General features: G+C 43.2%; 1 protein-coding gene across 1 annotated transcript in view; it reads left to right on the forward strand.

Moving 5' to 3' along the window:
• Positions 1–16,074, forward strand: part of CHST9 (carbohydrate sulfotransferase 9) — a 273,234-nt gene that overhangs the window by 238,427 nt on the left and 18,733 nt on the right. Inside the window, exon 3 of the mRNA XM_075532848.1 lies at positions 5,548–5,585. Coding sequence (XP_075388963.1) covers positions 5,548–5,585 — 38 coding nt within the window. The remainder of the gene's footprint in view (positions 1–5,547; positions 5,586–16,074) is intronic.

Here is a 16,074-nt window from a genome sequence, read left to right on the forward strand (position 1 = left end):
GCTCATGAAGGAGCACAGGGAAGGAGGGGAAAATGAGGAACTGATTTTTATTAATGATGATGGCAACAAATGTACAAATGTGCTTGATACAATGGATGGATTGTGATACGAGTTGTACAAGCCCCCAATAAAATGATTTTAAAAGGGCGGGGGGGAAGAAGTCCTTTAAGACATGCTGTAACCCTCAAACCTCTCCTTTCATTAGAAAGCTCCAGAAGCAGCTACCCTGAAATTGCACAGGCTGACACACAAAGCACCCCAGAAAGTGCTTCCAGTCATCTATAAAGGTGTATTGAACCCTCAGATGGGCCCTGAGCATACATAAGCAAGATGGACATAGTGCTTGACCTCAGGGACCTTAAAAGTATAAAATAGAATATGGACAAGCACACAACTGAATGAAATAATTATTCCATTGGGATGAATGAAAGTAACAAATGATGGACTGAAATCAAGAAACACAAGAGGCCACTTGGAAGAATGTAATCAATGTCACTGAGCTGTACATTTGGAAATTACTGCAATGGTACACGTCCTGCTGTGTATATATTCTCGGTGACAACAATAAAGCCAAGTATCCAAAAGAATCTATTGTTTAAGTAATAACAAGAGGAGAGAGGATGACAAGGAAAGAACCTCTGAGGTCTTAAGATTCAGCTGAGATCTGAAAAACATGGAAGACCCCACTCTGCAGCACTGGGGAAATAACAGTGTATGCCATGCTCTCATGGACAAAGCCGAACCAGAAATGAATGAAAGGCTACAAGGATCAGGGGGGGGGGGGGAGCCTGGGGAGGTGTGTAGCCAGCACGTGGGCCAAGGAGTGCCAAGGCTTGGGGGAGAGCAGGACAGGAAGCAGGGAGCCACCGGGAGGCTCAGGTTGCACTTCTGAGGAATGATGTTGATGGGATACTTTATCGATATATGTGGGAAACTGTCCTACTGCTCTCAAACATCTCTGACCTCCATCTTTGGTCCCCTTGGGCTATTTTCTGGTACTAAGAACATATTCTAAGAAATGGCTGCAACTCTGTGCCCTTTGCACAGCAGAAGCAAGGGCGACATTCCATGAATGGCCACATCTGTCCTGTTAACGATGACCTGGTTGGTCTACTTCCCCAAATGATCAGAAGCTTTCTTAAAATGCTCTTGGATAGGAGAGAGGGAGATATGATAGATCATAATGCCATAGTTGTAGCATATCAATATTGCTCTACTAGATGTATTTGAACTCCAAGGAGGAAGAAGTAGACCAAAAGTTCGTGATCATGTTTTCTTTTCCCATTTCGAGTCTTTACTGTGACTCCTTCTAAATCATGCGAGCTGCTCACGAGCTAGTTCTTGCTTTGGGTGGTAGACAGCTTGACCAACCCTAGCCTGCTGTTTATCCAACTTTATACAGTGTTGAAAGTCTGATTCAAATTCCACCTTTACATTGATCCAATCTTCACAGGCCAATCACAGTTCCTTAGATTCACCTTATCTTGAACCATTAGTTCCAACATGCCTATATCTAAAATATATTCTTAAGCTCCATTAAGTACAAATCTAATAATCAGTTGAAACGGTGGTCTTTGCCATATTTCTGCATCAGTTGAAAGAAGGATAATGGCAGTTAATGGCAACACCCCCCCCCCAGAAACCTATTTGTTCCCCAAGATGAAGCACGCGGATGGTTCCTCCTCTGCTCCCGCAGCATGCCATTCAATCCCCTCTTTAAGCACTTCAAATGATGTGTTACAGTCGGACTCTCTAGGTGTCTGGAGGGCAGGGGCCCCGTTGTGTTCATCTTTGCACACCCGGCATTAAGGAAGTATCTGGACCCCGGGAAGCTGGTATAATTTTAGAATGAATATACTATGAAAGAGTGGGCTAACGCTTTCAGTTTGCTTAGTTAGGAGACACGGCTAGACAATTATAAGTATATAAATTTGAGGGTATATAAAGTTGTCCTGATGAGCGGTAATCTAAGAAATGATTCCACGTATTGGGAGCTTCCATCCAAAATGACTTTAAAGTTCGGATTTTTGCAAATCCATGCATGCCTTCAGCAGGGCTGTTAACATTCTGCAGTTGTCACATTTTGCCGTGTGCTGGCATTTTCCTGAGGCACAGATTCATCGCTGTTCTTCGACTCTCAAAGGGGCCTGTTAACAGAAAGAGGTTAAGAAGTGCTGTTTTAAACTGTTTAGGCAATGAAAGAACTTCCCCTGGAGTTTTGCTCCATTTGAGGTGATTAATCAAACTACTTACAATGGAAGGGATTAGTGGGTCACCACAACAAGAGAGTTTGGGGGAGTGAGACACTTACCCTAGAATTATAAATCTTAGAGAAAAGATCTCCTCAAATGTTTGTAGAGATGGGGTGGAGGGGTTTCTATAATTTCCATGATTGACGACCATGGGTGGAAAGCAGTTTTCCAACTGCCTTCATCCTAAGACACAGCTACTTTGTCCACGACTTCTCTGTACCATTTTTTCTGCTCCAAAACCCTGTCAAATGTTTTCATCTAACTCTTTGGGACGAGAGCCAAATCTCAGGCAAATAAGGCTGTCTTTCTCCTGAAAACCTTTTGTTGGCATCCATCAAAAAGAGTCGAAAGAAGCAACATTTTACTTTAGAACTTTGAGCATTCAATGAACTTAGAGAATCTCCTTGACTTCCTTAAGCACTAGTTTCCTAATCTAAAAAAGTACCAGTAATAATCTTTACTTCACAAGGTGTTCCAAGGATAAAGTATATTTGAAGTGCTTCGCCCAGGACCTGGTACAAGGAAAGAAATTCCCTCCAATGGGGCCTCTTGAGAACAAACCAGATCAGACCAATTGAATCTGAAATTGTCTGAATATCAATCTTGTGTGAGCTTCTACAACCTCCACATAGCATCATGCAAATTATGCATACAAGCCACATTTAACTACTAATATACACCTTAAAACTAGTTCTTTCTCCCATAGAAGAATCATTATCCATGAATTCCCTAGCTGAAAACTCCCAGGTTATTCTCGTTTTCTGCTCTGTCTTGTCTTGTTCCCTCATTCTTCCAACGGGACATGGAACGTACTCAACCCTCAGATCTGCCCCTTCCTTCCAGCCAAGCCTATCACCGAAGCCACCTTTCTATTTCTTTGTTGTTTGCTTCTTCGTTGGACATGAACTTGTTTGTAACTAAACCTGTCAAGTCCATTTCAGTTTTACTTTTACTCTTCTTTTTTATTTAAACCACTGTTTAGGTTTGAGGGATAAGGACTCTGGAGGGTTTTTTTGTTTTGTTTTGTTTTAAGAAATATACTATGTATATTTACCCAGCTGTGTTAGGCCAGGTGACTAGAGAAACATATCTGGGGACACTCCTGTATGTATAAGAAAGAGTTTTTTATCAAAGAGTAATTATATATTAAGAAAACCTTCCAGCCCAGTCCAGATCATCCATAAGTCTGACATTAGCCCATATGTCCAGTACTAGTCTACAGCTTCCTCTTCAGACTCATGCTATGCTCCTCCTTCCACAGGCCTTTGCGCGGGCTCTGCCTTCCGCCTGAATGCCCTTCTCAGTTCTCATGGCCAGATTCACTTCCTTCTCCTCCTTCCAATTTTAGTCAACTCTCACATCCTTGAAGAGCTAAAATTAGAATCAAGATGATCTGTCTAATTCAGAAGGCCAAGCTTTGCCCACAAACCACATTGCTACTTCTTCAAACACTGCGTTGTCTGGCAAATGAACTCTAAATATTAAAATGTATGATTGCATATATGATTGGTCACAGACATTTATAAATCAGCCAATGGGTTCTTATTATCTAGAAACTCCAAGATTGGCTCCTGGCTGTTATGACAACAGCATGACTGAATTGCCTTGTGTTACCCCACCATTTTTTCTTTGCTTCCTCTACTTTTACTGTCTTCCAAATGGACATTGTCCAGCCCTGAACACTTGGTCAAATCTCAAAATATACCTGTAATTAGTTGGTTCACAGGTTGGTAAGTATCACTTATATTTTGGTAAAGAGTTTGACAGTGTTTTGAACAAATGCACACACACACACCTGCCGTCTACACCTCAGCAGTTACATCCCTGGTTCTTTATGCCAGAGAAATAAAGACGTGCGTTAGCGCAAAGAACCGTACATTCATTTTAATCATGGGTTCATTTAAATAAACTATATACGGAAACAACCAAGATGTCCTTCAATGGTTAAATGGCTAAACCAACAGTGCTATTGCTGGGCCATAGCCTACTGTTCTGAAATTATAAAAAACTGTAGCTACTGCTGTGTCCAACAAGTGCGATGGGTCTCCAAATAATTATGCTGAGTCAATAAGCTAACTCCAAAAGGTCACGTAATGTATGACTCCACGTATATAATATTCTTGAAATGGCAGTATGATTTTAAAAATAGAGAAGAGACAAGTGCTCATCTAGGATTAGGAGAGAGGAAAGGGTGGGAGAGAAGATGTGGCTAAAACAGGACAAGGGATTCTTGTAAATGATGGCATCTTTTGCATCTTGACTGTATTGAGTCAGTCTTCTGGCTGTGATATTGGACTGTAATTTTGCAAGATGTTTCCATTGGAGAAATTGGATACGGTATATGTGGGATCTTTCTGTATTATTGTTTACAGGTATATGTGAACTTACATTTGTGTCAAAATTAAAAGTTTAACTTAAAAACAAGCAAGCACCAAAATGGTCTGTTTAATAAAATGCAAATGCATGGTAAACTAATTCCAAAGTGTCCGTTATGGAAGCCCTGTGGAAGACAGTTCTACTCACACTGTGTATGGCAGATGTGGGGTCGCTGTGCTTTCAAACTAACTTGACAGCAGGTGGCAGCGGCATTGCTCCCGCATTGAGGTGTGCTCCGCCCCATAGTAACCCTGCGCCCAGGGTCGTCTCCTTGACCCGCTCTCCTCATGGGTCAGTGAGTGGCTATTTTAGTTATTATTACTAAGACGTTCATTTCCTTCTAAGTATGCGCCTCTGTTGATTCTCATGCATCAGTCTGACTTTATCCTGTTCAGGCTCAGATGCGATTTATAAAGCGGCTGGTTGGAATCTTTAATGTCTAGCGGCACCATCCGCCAAGCCGTAATGTCTCCTCATCGTCACGGGAGAGGAAGCTTTTCCAAAGCAGCACGCTGCCCCGCCAGCCTCCTCCAGGTCTCCTTGTCCCGTCCTCGAGGTTCCCTGAGCGCCGGGTTAGGCTCGGCCTGCACAGGTTGCCATTGTTCAGGACCTGTAATTGGCTGTGGTTCAAATCCTCGTCGGTCCTTTTCATGTCCTCGCCAGTTCTCTGCCAGAGTTCAATGCACTCTTCTGGTATCACCCTGCCTGCGTTTCCACTCCATTTTCTGTTATCTTCTTGGTTTATTTAGGTTGTGTTTGTTTTTTTAATTCCAATCACAGAGTGATTATAAGTATCGAGATTGTGATATCAAACATCATTTCCCAGAGAGCCCATGACAGCTGCAATGTGAACACGGTCTTGCCTGGTATCCCTTTTCATTCCCCAAATGCTAAATTTCCTTTTTGCTTTCTCTTTCAGTGACTAGAGAAAAAACCCCGGAACATATCATCAACCAGGTATTTCCTCACTTTTCATAACCTGTCCTGTAAATTTTCTTTCAACTGTGAATGATGAAGCATCTGTACGCGCAGGTTTCAGATGGGCTTGCTAGTTCTTAGGTCTAAATAATCGATGTGTTATTGGTTCCAAGAACAAATAGATTGGCCCTGGGTGGGTGAATGGGCACTTTATTGATCTCTCGCTCCTGTGCCCATTTCCATCCCCGCCCCACGCAGCCCAAATTTGGAGAGAACAGAAATAAGGAGCCCAAATTTGGGAAGAGCAGAAAAAAGGAACCTGCCCGTTCTGACTTGTCAGCATCCCTGTGGCCGTTGGCCTCTGCATGGATGCCGTCATGGCTGCAAATGGAGGCGTTTATCTCATTTTCCCTTAACTCGGGCAACTCACCCTGTGGTGATTTCCCCCCCTCGTGTGAACGGACCCGGCAGAAAGTCGCTGCACCCCACACAACGAGAACCAACCCCACGCAGTGGGGACTTTTCACTCAGGCCTTCAGTTTCAACTGACAGTGAGTTCCGCCACTCCTCCCTGTCTGCTTCACTATTTCTTACCTAGCCTTTGTACGTAGGTAGTTTATAAAATTATTTATTAATCACTTTATGGGGGGCTTTAACAAATCTTATGACAATCTATCATTCAGTTGTAGTAAGCACACTTGTACATATGCTGTCAGCAACATTTCCAACACTATTTCTCTCTACTTAAGTGGTTGGTATCAGCGCCTCTTTTTTCCTCTCTCTCCGCCACCCTCCCACCCTCATGAATCCTTGATCAATTATATATTGTTGTTATTTTGTGTCTTACACTGCCTGTGATCTCCCTTCACCCACAATTCTGTTATGTGTCCCCCTGGGGGATGGGCTATAGATCCAACCCTGGGATGAGTTCCACCTTTCTCCCCCTCCGCTCCCTCACCCCCACCATCCCTCTACCTCCTGATATAGTTAGTTTTTATATGGGAGACAGAGTCTTTCCATTTAATTGGTTAAAGGGCTTAAAGCAAGCAGTTGTCCATACAGACCAATGAAAGGGTTTGCCAGATGCATTTGTGGTCCCACTACAGCTCCCAGGAAGGCAGCCTGTGCAGGGGGAGCCTGGGATGCAGACGTGAGCCTGGGGCAAAATCCACTCAGGTTTCACTGTAGACCTACATCTCAGGGTATTGTTTGGCTTTGTTTTAGGCCCTTGGCATAAATCATCCCTCACGCTTGCCACAGAGAAGGGTGGTAAATCTGCATTTATACCACTTAAGAGTATAATTTTCAATTCCTTCTCCTCTTCGACTCCAAAAATAGGTTCCTATTTGGCCCCCCTGGTCTTTCCACACAAAGTAAGCCTTACCGAATCTGTGTCAGGTTCCCTGCAGCCAGCTCATCACGATTTTACCATAGTGAGTGGGCTTGGAGAATATTCTATTCTGGAAAACCAGTAGGCAAAAGTCAGAGTTTATTAGAGAGTGGTTTGCTTTTGAATGGGACTCTGAATGTTTGCAGCCAACTTAACACTTGACAGTGCCATGCGGTGCTGTGTGACAGTAAAACCCATTGGCCACTTGAACTCGTTGATATTCCTCGTGAATGTAGTTTCTGTATCTTGCTTCTTTTGGATTGTTTTGAGGTATCCCCCTGGGTTGAGATTCATTTGCACTCCTTTTGTTTATGCTCTCAGGGGGTTTTGCTAAAAGTTGTGAAATAGGCAGTGAAGGTCTGCTTTTCCGTGGCTGCCATTTTTAATTATTTCAATTGCATGGGGGTGAGGTGCCTTTCTAAAAAGCCCTAGTTTCTTCATTAACTTAAAAAAATAAAAGTGCCTGGTCAGAAATATATTAAGGCCCTTTCTTATAGGTAGATTTTCATTTCCTGCCTCTTCCTTCTTTTGACGTTTGGTTAAACTAAAAGAATATGTACGCACCAACGACGACCACCAAAGATTCGCTCCCAATAGTAGGCATTGATTGGATGCCAGATCTCATCTTCATGGCGTCCAGTCTCGGTGAGAGTGAAATTCGTTGGGCTTTCACCTGAGAGGGAAGAGTCTTAAGTGCAGTCACTTTGTAGTCATTCTCAGAATCACATCTGCCAGCTGATCGCTCTAAATCAATCCTAGAAGACCTATTCACTCCCCTAAATCCAGACGTGTGGCCTACGCTCAACCTAAGAACGCACGGACAGTACAATTCAAAGAGGCACCTGACACCAGCAACTTATTCAAGAATGTCAAGAAACAAAGCCCTATCTTCCTCCAATCCCTCTGCCACCAAACGAATCCAATGCGTGAGAGCCAGGTGTGAAAACTCACTTTGGATTCCTGATCCCGTGTTCCGGGTCAGAAAGGAAGGCGGTGCCAAGAGTTCATCTCGCCTCTAGATCCTTCCCACCAAGCACTCTGGATCGCATACTTCTATTGAAATCACAAACTGAGTTCTTCTCTTTTATATATTTCCACCAGGCAATCTCCGAGTTGCTCACCACTGTGAGAAATCCGGGCTGGAGTGAGGGGAGGCTTGCTTTCGTGCCTGCTGGCGGTGAGCCAGCCTGAGTTTTTCTGCCCAGTGCTATTTGACCGCACCTGAGCTCTGAGAACAAACAACCTGGGAGCCTGCAGAGGGAATGCTGACTTCTTTCCTGTGTAATTCACTGGGGAAATGTGTGTGCCTTTCTTTTTTTTAAATAACTTGTTACCGCGACCTGTTTACGAGAAGAGGACAGAAATGAGCAGCGAACTGGTTGGCAGTGTATGTCTCCAAATGAGATGAATGCGTGACCTATTTTTTTCAGCTGTCTCTTTGGCAATTCAGCACGGCCGCAGTTTCCCTTCCTGAGAAATGCTCCTCTTAAAGATGAAATCTCCTATAAATTCTCTGAATAATTTTTATAATAGATTAAACACCTTGCAATCCTAGCCAGAAATAACTTTGAAAACAACTTCAAATAGAACCTGCAAGAGAATGGGAAAACTGAATATAAAGCGTTTTAACATAGGAAACAGCCTTCTTACTTAGTAGGTGTGTTAGACAGAGTTGACTGTAGAAAGAAATCCAGAAACACTCATATATGTTTTAGAGAGAGCTGTATATCAAAGAGCAATTGTATTGAGAAAACATCCCAGCCCAGTCCAGATTAAGTCCATAAATCGCTGTTAGCCCATATGTCTGATACTAGTCCATGAATTCCTCTTCAGACTCACATGGCACATGCAATGATGCCAAAAGCAGGAAGATTGCAGGCTGGTGGGTGGAAAGTCCTGTGGATCCAATGATGGTGGAAGCATCTCCAGGGCTTTCGCTGCCATCCATCAGCATGGCTCCATGTGGCTTGTCAACAGGAAGGGTGAGAGAGAGAGAGAGAGAGAGAGAGAGAGAGAGAGAGAGAGAGAGAGAGAGAGAGAGAGAGAGAGAGAGACCTCTTCTGGTGGTAGAATTAAGACAGAGCAACTTCCCAAAGTCCTTATGAGAAGACCATGCCCACAGGAGAAATCATCAGACTGTGATCTGGTTGACAGGCTAGACTTCAACCCTTCACTCTTGCTTCAAGTCGACATGAAATTGTGTAACTACCACAGTAGGGGATTAAAACCTGGAGAGGCCCATCCATACCTGCTGGACATTGCTTTTTATAGAGTAGATGGCTGAAACCTGTGATGAAAGAGTGCATGGTACTTACACAGGGAGGGGACAAGGAGGGACACTGAATGATGAGCTCAGTTTCTTGTGGAGAGAACTGTGCTCCCGATGGTGTTGTTGTTAGGTGTCATCATGTTGGTTCCGACCCAGAGTGACCCATGCATGGCAGAATGAAACACTGCCAGATCCTGTGCCCTCCTCACACATTTCCTGTGCTTAAACCCATTGTTGCAAATAGGTTCCATTGGGGTTTGCTCGCTTGCTTGCTTGCTTTTAATGAACTCTTACTCTTCAGGAGAAGATCCTCCCAGCTTTCCTAAACTTATTTCCCATTTTTCTCCTTTATGCACACTGTGTACTGTATCACTGATCCCACCAACATGCTGAACCCCTACTCTCATTACACAAAATTTACTCAGAGTCCAGGGCCCAATCCTAATTCTGCGTCTACATGAAACTCTTTCATCTCATATAGTCTGATGTGACTTTGTTTGCCCCTCTGCTATTGACTCTTGAAAAATCATCTCTTCCTTCCAATTATTTGTATCCCAGTGTGGTTTTTGTGACTAGATAGCCTCATCCTAAAGGTAAGAAATGATACTGGTTCATTTCCATGCTCACTCTCAGGCCTGTATATTATCAGCACTCAACCAATGGCTGTTTGGATGTAATTAGTCAACTCACTAAATTAGCATCCTCTTAGCCACATAGGAGCCCTGGTGGTGTAGTGATTAGGCACTGGGCTGCAAACTGCAAGGTCAGCCGTTAGAAATAACCAACGACTCCACAGAGGAAAGCTGGGGCTCTCTATTCCCTTCAGGAATTGCAATCCTGGAAGCTCACAGGGCCAGTCTACCCTGCCCTACAGGGTCACTATGAGTCAGCATCAACTCGCTGGCAGTGAGCGAGTCGCCAGATATTGGCTGCACATGACACCCTGGACTGTTCCAGCCTTACGTTACTGATTTATACAGGGGCCAGGTTTACCCTCTCAGGTCAGGAAATTAAGCCAAGTTCATAAGACACAAGTCCACCAGGTCAGGAGGAGGAAAGAAGGAAAGTGCAGAGATGACCAGATCTTTTCTTTAACACTGGATAATTACTCATAGCGCATGAAGCAGTTTGCTTGGGTCAGAACTTGGGCCCCTGACTCGCCCTCCAGTGTATGCACGGCAGTGCCATGCTCTGCTGCATCTCCGGGGTTGCACGACCCTTAGAAAGGGCCAAGGGCTTGCAGCACCTTGCGCTCATCGTACCAAAATGACCATGCACTCAAGGGGGTTCTTTAGTTTTAAAGACAGTGTCCTTTTCAACTTCAGCACTAATGGAACTAGTAAAGATCCCAGCTCCTTGATTCTCTCTAGAGATTACCTTCAAAAGCTGGAAATGGGACTTTTTTAAAAGCCATCCAAATTAGGAAATCTTTTTTTTTTAATTCTCAAAAGCGATTTGGAAAGGGTCAAAAGTGACGACAGTAATCGGGGTTAACGTTCACAAGAGATGGCTTTGATTGAACATCAGATGACTTCAGAACATAGAAAACGATGAAGACAAGTCAGAGGACAGTGACCCCCCAGTTTAACTAGACCCCAAGAAAGTTAGACTCTCTGTCAGGGTGGCGTCTGAAACACTCACCACCGTACAGTCGAGCTGACTCAGAGCAACCCTCCAGCACAGCGGAGAACTGTCCCGGGGTAGGGGGGTGGGGGGGGTTCTGAGACTGTAACTTTTTACAGGAGTAGAAGGTCTCATCTTCCTGAGAGCAGCTGGGGTGGTTCAAAATAGTAACCTTGCAGTTAGCCCAACGTGTGACCCATTGCTCCACCAGGGCTCCTCTTTGTCAAAACAAAGAGAAGAGAGAAAATAGCCCTGGGTTGACTTAAAAGTATGAAAATCATAAAGAAGATTACAGTTGGAATCAGGAAAATGGTTTATTCATAACCACGTAAAGGTATTAGCAAGCAGTATACAAACAGCTCCCGCTCAAACACATGGAATGTTGCTTAACAATGATGAGCAGTAATTGTGCTAGTCACTCGATGCTGGGTACTTCGTTTGTTGCTGCAGCGCCCTATGAAGGTCGGTATTTTGATCACCGTTTTATGCACGTGGCTTGAGAGCTTCGTAATGTTCCAAGTATTTCAGTGCCTCTTCTTGTTAGCTGCCATCCTCGGCACCCAATTCAGAACCACCTATTAAAAGGTGACATAGGGCTGTCTTGGCTGTAATGTTTAAGAAAGCAGGTCACCAGACCTTTCTCCCTCAGAGCTGGTAACAGTCATAGTAATGGCTAACACTTCATGAACTTTCATTGTGCAAGAAGTATGCGAACTTTTTAATATGATTACAATGACGTAAGTCTCGTTATGTCACCTTATGAGGGAGGCAGGTGCAGATGTGGGGAACTAGGTCACAGAGGTGGAAAGAGCTTCGTCAGCAACTGAACCAGATTGAATTTGGGGTGGTCCAACCCCACCGTGTGACTACGTTGCTATTTTATCATGCTATCCGCATCTTCTGATGAAAGCCCTTCAGAATCCTGGCACATCTCATTCTGAAACCCTTTGTCATTATGTGCATTTGGACTATAAATTAAATGACCCCACATCTAATCACCCTAATGAGCAGTCCAATGTTGGCACCAACATCCTAACAATCAGCTGTGAGACTGTAGAATACAGATGTATTTGATTTGGTATGTCTTTTTTCAAAGAATCGTAACACTCAAGGTGAGCATATACTCACTCTATGGAGCTTTAAATTACTTTTTAATTAAACAAATCAAAAAACGAATGAATCTGTTCTCAGAGAAAATTCTTTATCACCTGAAAAGAGATTAAGAAAAGAGAAGAAGGGAAAATGCACTGAGATCATCTGTTACCCACTGGCATTTTTTCCTTGGCAGAGCCAGCCGACAGTAATACGGATATCAAACTAGAAAGGAAATAGACTCCTCTACCTGCATCCACTGTTAAACCTTTGTTTGTTCTTTCATTTTCCGGAAAATCATCAACAAATATTCCATTAAAAACTCTCGTGTATATTCTTCGTTATTAAAAATAATGGCATCATTGCTTATAGTGTGGAAAAAATATGGGATCCTGAAACACTGTGGTGAAAACGTAGCATCCATTAAAAAGAATAAAAATAGTCAGTGTGCCATCCAATGAGAGCGAATAAAACAACCTAAAAGTCTTTCACTCACTAAAAGAAAAACAAAAAGGAAAACTCCAGAATCCACTGCCATTGAGCTGATTCCCTAGCGTCCCAGCATGTGAGGACAGAGGAGAATTGCCCTGTAGGGTTTCTGAAGCTGTAAATCCTTCCAGTATCCAAAGGCTCCCTCTTTGTCCCATGAAGTAACTGGGTTCTAACTGTTAATCTCACAGTGAGCAAGCTTGCACGTATGCCATAATTGTCTGGTCAACTTGTTTATCTTCATTTCTTCCTCTCTTGAGTTTTCCTAATCCTATTCCTCCCTACTTGTTAATAACAGCACTCGAAGATCTGCTGCATAAATGAAAAGTTTTCATGTAGCAGAATTTATCAGTCAAATGGTTAGTACCATCACTTGAGATTTCTCTCCACACACATTCCAACCAATCACAGTCCCCAACTTCTGCTAGCAGAACACCATCAGTAGAGACCCTGGAGAGCAGGAGAGCACTCAGTCAACACAGACACCCTGCAGAGGGTTTCACTGGTTTCTTGGGTTAAAGCCAGGGACTGAAGGGAACACAGAGATGATTCGTCCTTGTGTTCAAATATACTACATGCTACAATGGTTAACAACAGCGGAGATTTAGGACAGGATTAGGAGCCCAATGGTGGTGTGGACTAAGCATGGAGCTGCTCCCTGAAAGGTTTGTCAATCAAACCCATCAGCCACTTCCTGGGCGGTCTGTTCCTCTAAGGATTTACTGTCTGGGAAACCCTATGAAACGGTACTCCTTTGCCCGGTAGGGCCGCTATGAATCCATAAGGACATTTAGAACGTGTTTTTCAGAAGTTGCTGTGGTTAGTTCTCATAGGATCAGCTAGGGCGCCTGGTGATTTTACATACAACAAAATGAAACTTTGTCTGTCCCTCTACCATTTTCCTGATCATTGTCATGTCTGCATCCGTTTTTTAAAGAAGTGTTGTTGTTGTTTTAAGAAGTGGTGCTGTTAGCCATCGAGTCAGTTCTGTAAACACCAGAATGAAGCACCGCCCAGGACTGGGCCGTCTCGCAGTTGTTTGAACCCATCTTTGCAGCCACTGTGTCAATCAGTCTCTTCGAGGCGCTTCCTCTTTTTCATTGATCTTCTACCTTAGCAAGGAAGATGCCCCTTTTTGGTGGTTGTTTGGTTGGTATTTTGTTTTTGTTTTCCTGATGATGCCCTTTTCAAGGCTCCGGCCTCAACTGATATCTTATCCAAAGTACATAAGCAAAGCCGTGTCATTCTTGCCTCTACGGAGCATTCTGGCCGTACTTCTTCCAAGAAAGCTTTGCTTGTTCTTCTGCCTTTTTAACAGTGTGTTCAATGCTCTCTGCCATCACCATCATTCCAATGGATCAATTCTTCTTCCTTATTCATTTTCCAACTTTCCCATGCATACGGAATGATTGAAAATATCAGGGCTTGGGTCAGGTTCACCTCTGTCCTCAAAGTGACTTTAAGGATTCGGACTGTTAATCCAGGTCATTTCCATAGAATCCATACTCTCAATGAGGCATAGCCCCATAGCTAGCCCTGAGCATGGATTCCCCCCGACCTTAGTGAAGGCACTTCCCTGACACGGTCTGCCGACTTTTGTGCATTTCTACATTTCGCTTTGGGACATGCTCTTTGACCTCCATCAGGACCTCAAGAATGAAGTGAAATAAGCGCTTAGCAAGTTTTCTACTTCGAGTTAGAAAGAAAAAAAGTGACAACAGTTCTCCCTTTTACTATGAAACTAATTTTAATTTAACTTTATTTTGTAAAGGGAACAAATTTCTGGAAGGAAAAGAAATGCGGACAAGTAGTGAAAAAAAACAGCGCGTGAGAAAGGGTCCCAGTGAAAGCAGCCACATGTTTACTATCCTTAATGTGGAAAAAGTTATTATCCACAGAAGTGTTATGTTACATTCTGTGGCTAATCATCAAACACGGATGGAATAAACAGGATTCTTCACTGTTTCATCATTGGCATGTGTCTTGCCCAAAATGTATTAGAAGGGAACATTTTCATCATACTATTACTGGATAATTCAATTATGCCAATGTTCTGTGGATGTAGAATAATGTAATTTACTATGTTGAATGATTAGCCAATCAGATTGCCCTCATTTTCTAAAGCAATGGATTGACTAGAATGTGACTATAAACAAAACAGATTTTATTAAGCATAATCTACTTTGTACACAAATGAAATTAATTCTTTGCCTGACCTAAAGCTTTGAAAATGGAAGACCGAAATTGAACACATGCTTCCAATTTTGGTTCTGTGACTAAGATGACACTTAATATAAAAGTTACAATTTAACTTCCCCTCAAGTATTCCATACTTGAGTCTAAATGACTCTTAGAAATATGCTCATCAACAGATGGGAGCTACTTATGGCCTCATAAACTCCAAAGCAAGTGAAATTATCTCCGCAAAATAAAAAGGGATCACAATCAAGCCTCAGCTGGTTATCTCAGAAATGATTAATGCATTGCACATTGGTTCAATGGTGCGATAAATATTGACAGATAATCACCCTTCTTCATACAAGGGAAATACTGAAGAGACAAATGTCCATGATGCATGCTTTCAATCAATCGATAGGAAATGCTGAACACGTGCCCTGTGAGTGTGTGCCCAGACCGTGGAGCTATGGAAGAGAACACAGGCATGGCGCCTGCTCTGAGGGGGTTTCCCTCTGGAAAGCAAAGACTAGCATACCTCAAACGTGGTACAGAATAACTGAACCTATGTCATTGCATGTTTCCTTATCAGCTATTCAATAGACGCGCCATGGAGTCCCTGCACGTGAAACAGCTAACATGCTCAGCTGCAAGCTGAAAGGATGGAAATTTAAATCTACCCAGAACCTTTGGAGAAAATCCCGATCATTTACTTCCCCCAAACCAACCCCTTATAATCACTTTGGATCACAGTTCTATCCGGCTACACGTGAAGTCAAGAGAATTTGGACTTGACTTGATGACAACTGGTACTGGCATAGGCATTGTGGGAGTTTGGAGAAGCTGTGATTGGGGGAAAGTGTTCTTGGCAAAGACAGGAATTTATCAAGTTCTCAGTGGATGGGCAGCTACTTAAAGGCGCGACCCTAATGGAGAATTTCGGAAGCCAAAGTTATTGCGATTTGGGTCAGAAGGAAATGTAGCGTGTTAGCACTGAAAAAAGTTTGGAACATGGCCTCCGGAAAATCAGTGTGGAATTTTCCTGAAACTTTATCCAGTATTTTCCTTTTGCTCCAGATCAACTGTGTCAAGTTATCAGTCTCTGCACTACATGCATTTTTCCCGTCTCCAAGCCCAGTCCCTTCTTTACACAACAGTTTGGATGAGAGATGCAAAGCGCAAATCGCATATCATCCTCCTCTCCACTGGCTTATATTGCACCTCAGGGGAATCCCTGCATCACTCATCTTCTGGTTGGTCTAACGGTGGTCGTTTCCATGTTCCTCTGATGCGGGACATTTTTTGACTTGCATTTAAAATACCAACCGTCACCCAGGGCGAACAAGTGTCAATGAAGTTTGTAGACGTAGACTAAGAAGAAATTGGGGGGGGGGGCGGGAGGAATAGGCTGCCCACTTCAGAGGGATTAGCCACTGAAATGCTCAACATGACAAAAAACAGCTGCAAACATCCACTAATAACCAGAACAT

This window comes from Tenrec ecaudatus, chromosome 15 (genome assembly GCF_050624435.1).
Source record: "Tenrec ecaudatus isolate mTenEca1 chromosome 15, mTenEca1.hap1, whole genome shotgun sequence".
Classification (NCBI taxonomy): domain Eukaryota; kingdom Metazoa; phylum Chordata; class Mammalia; order Afrosoricida; family Tenrecidae; genus Tenrec; species Tenrec ecaudatus.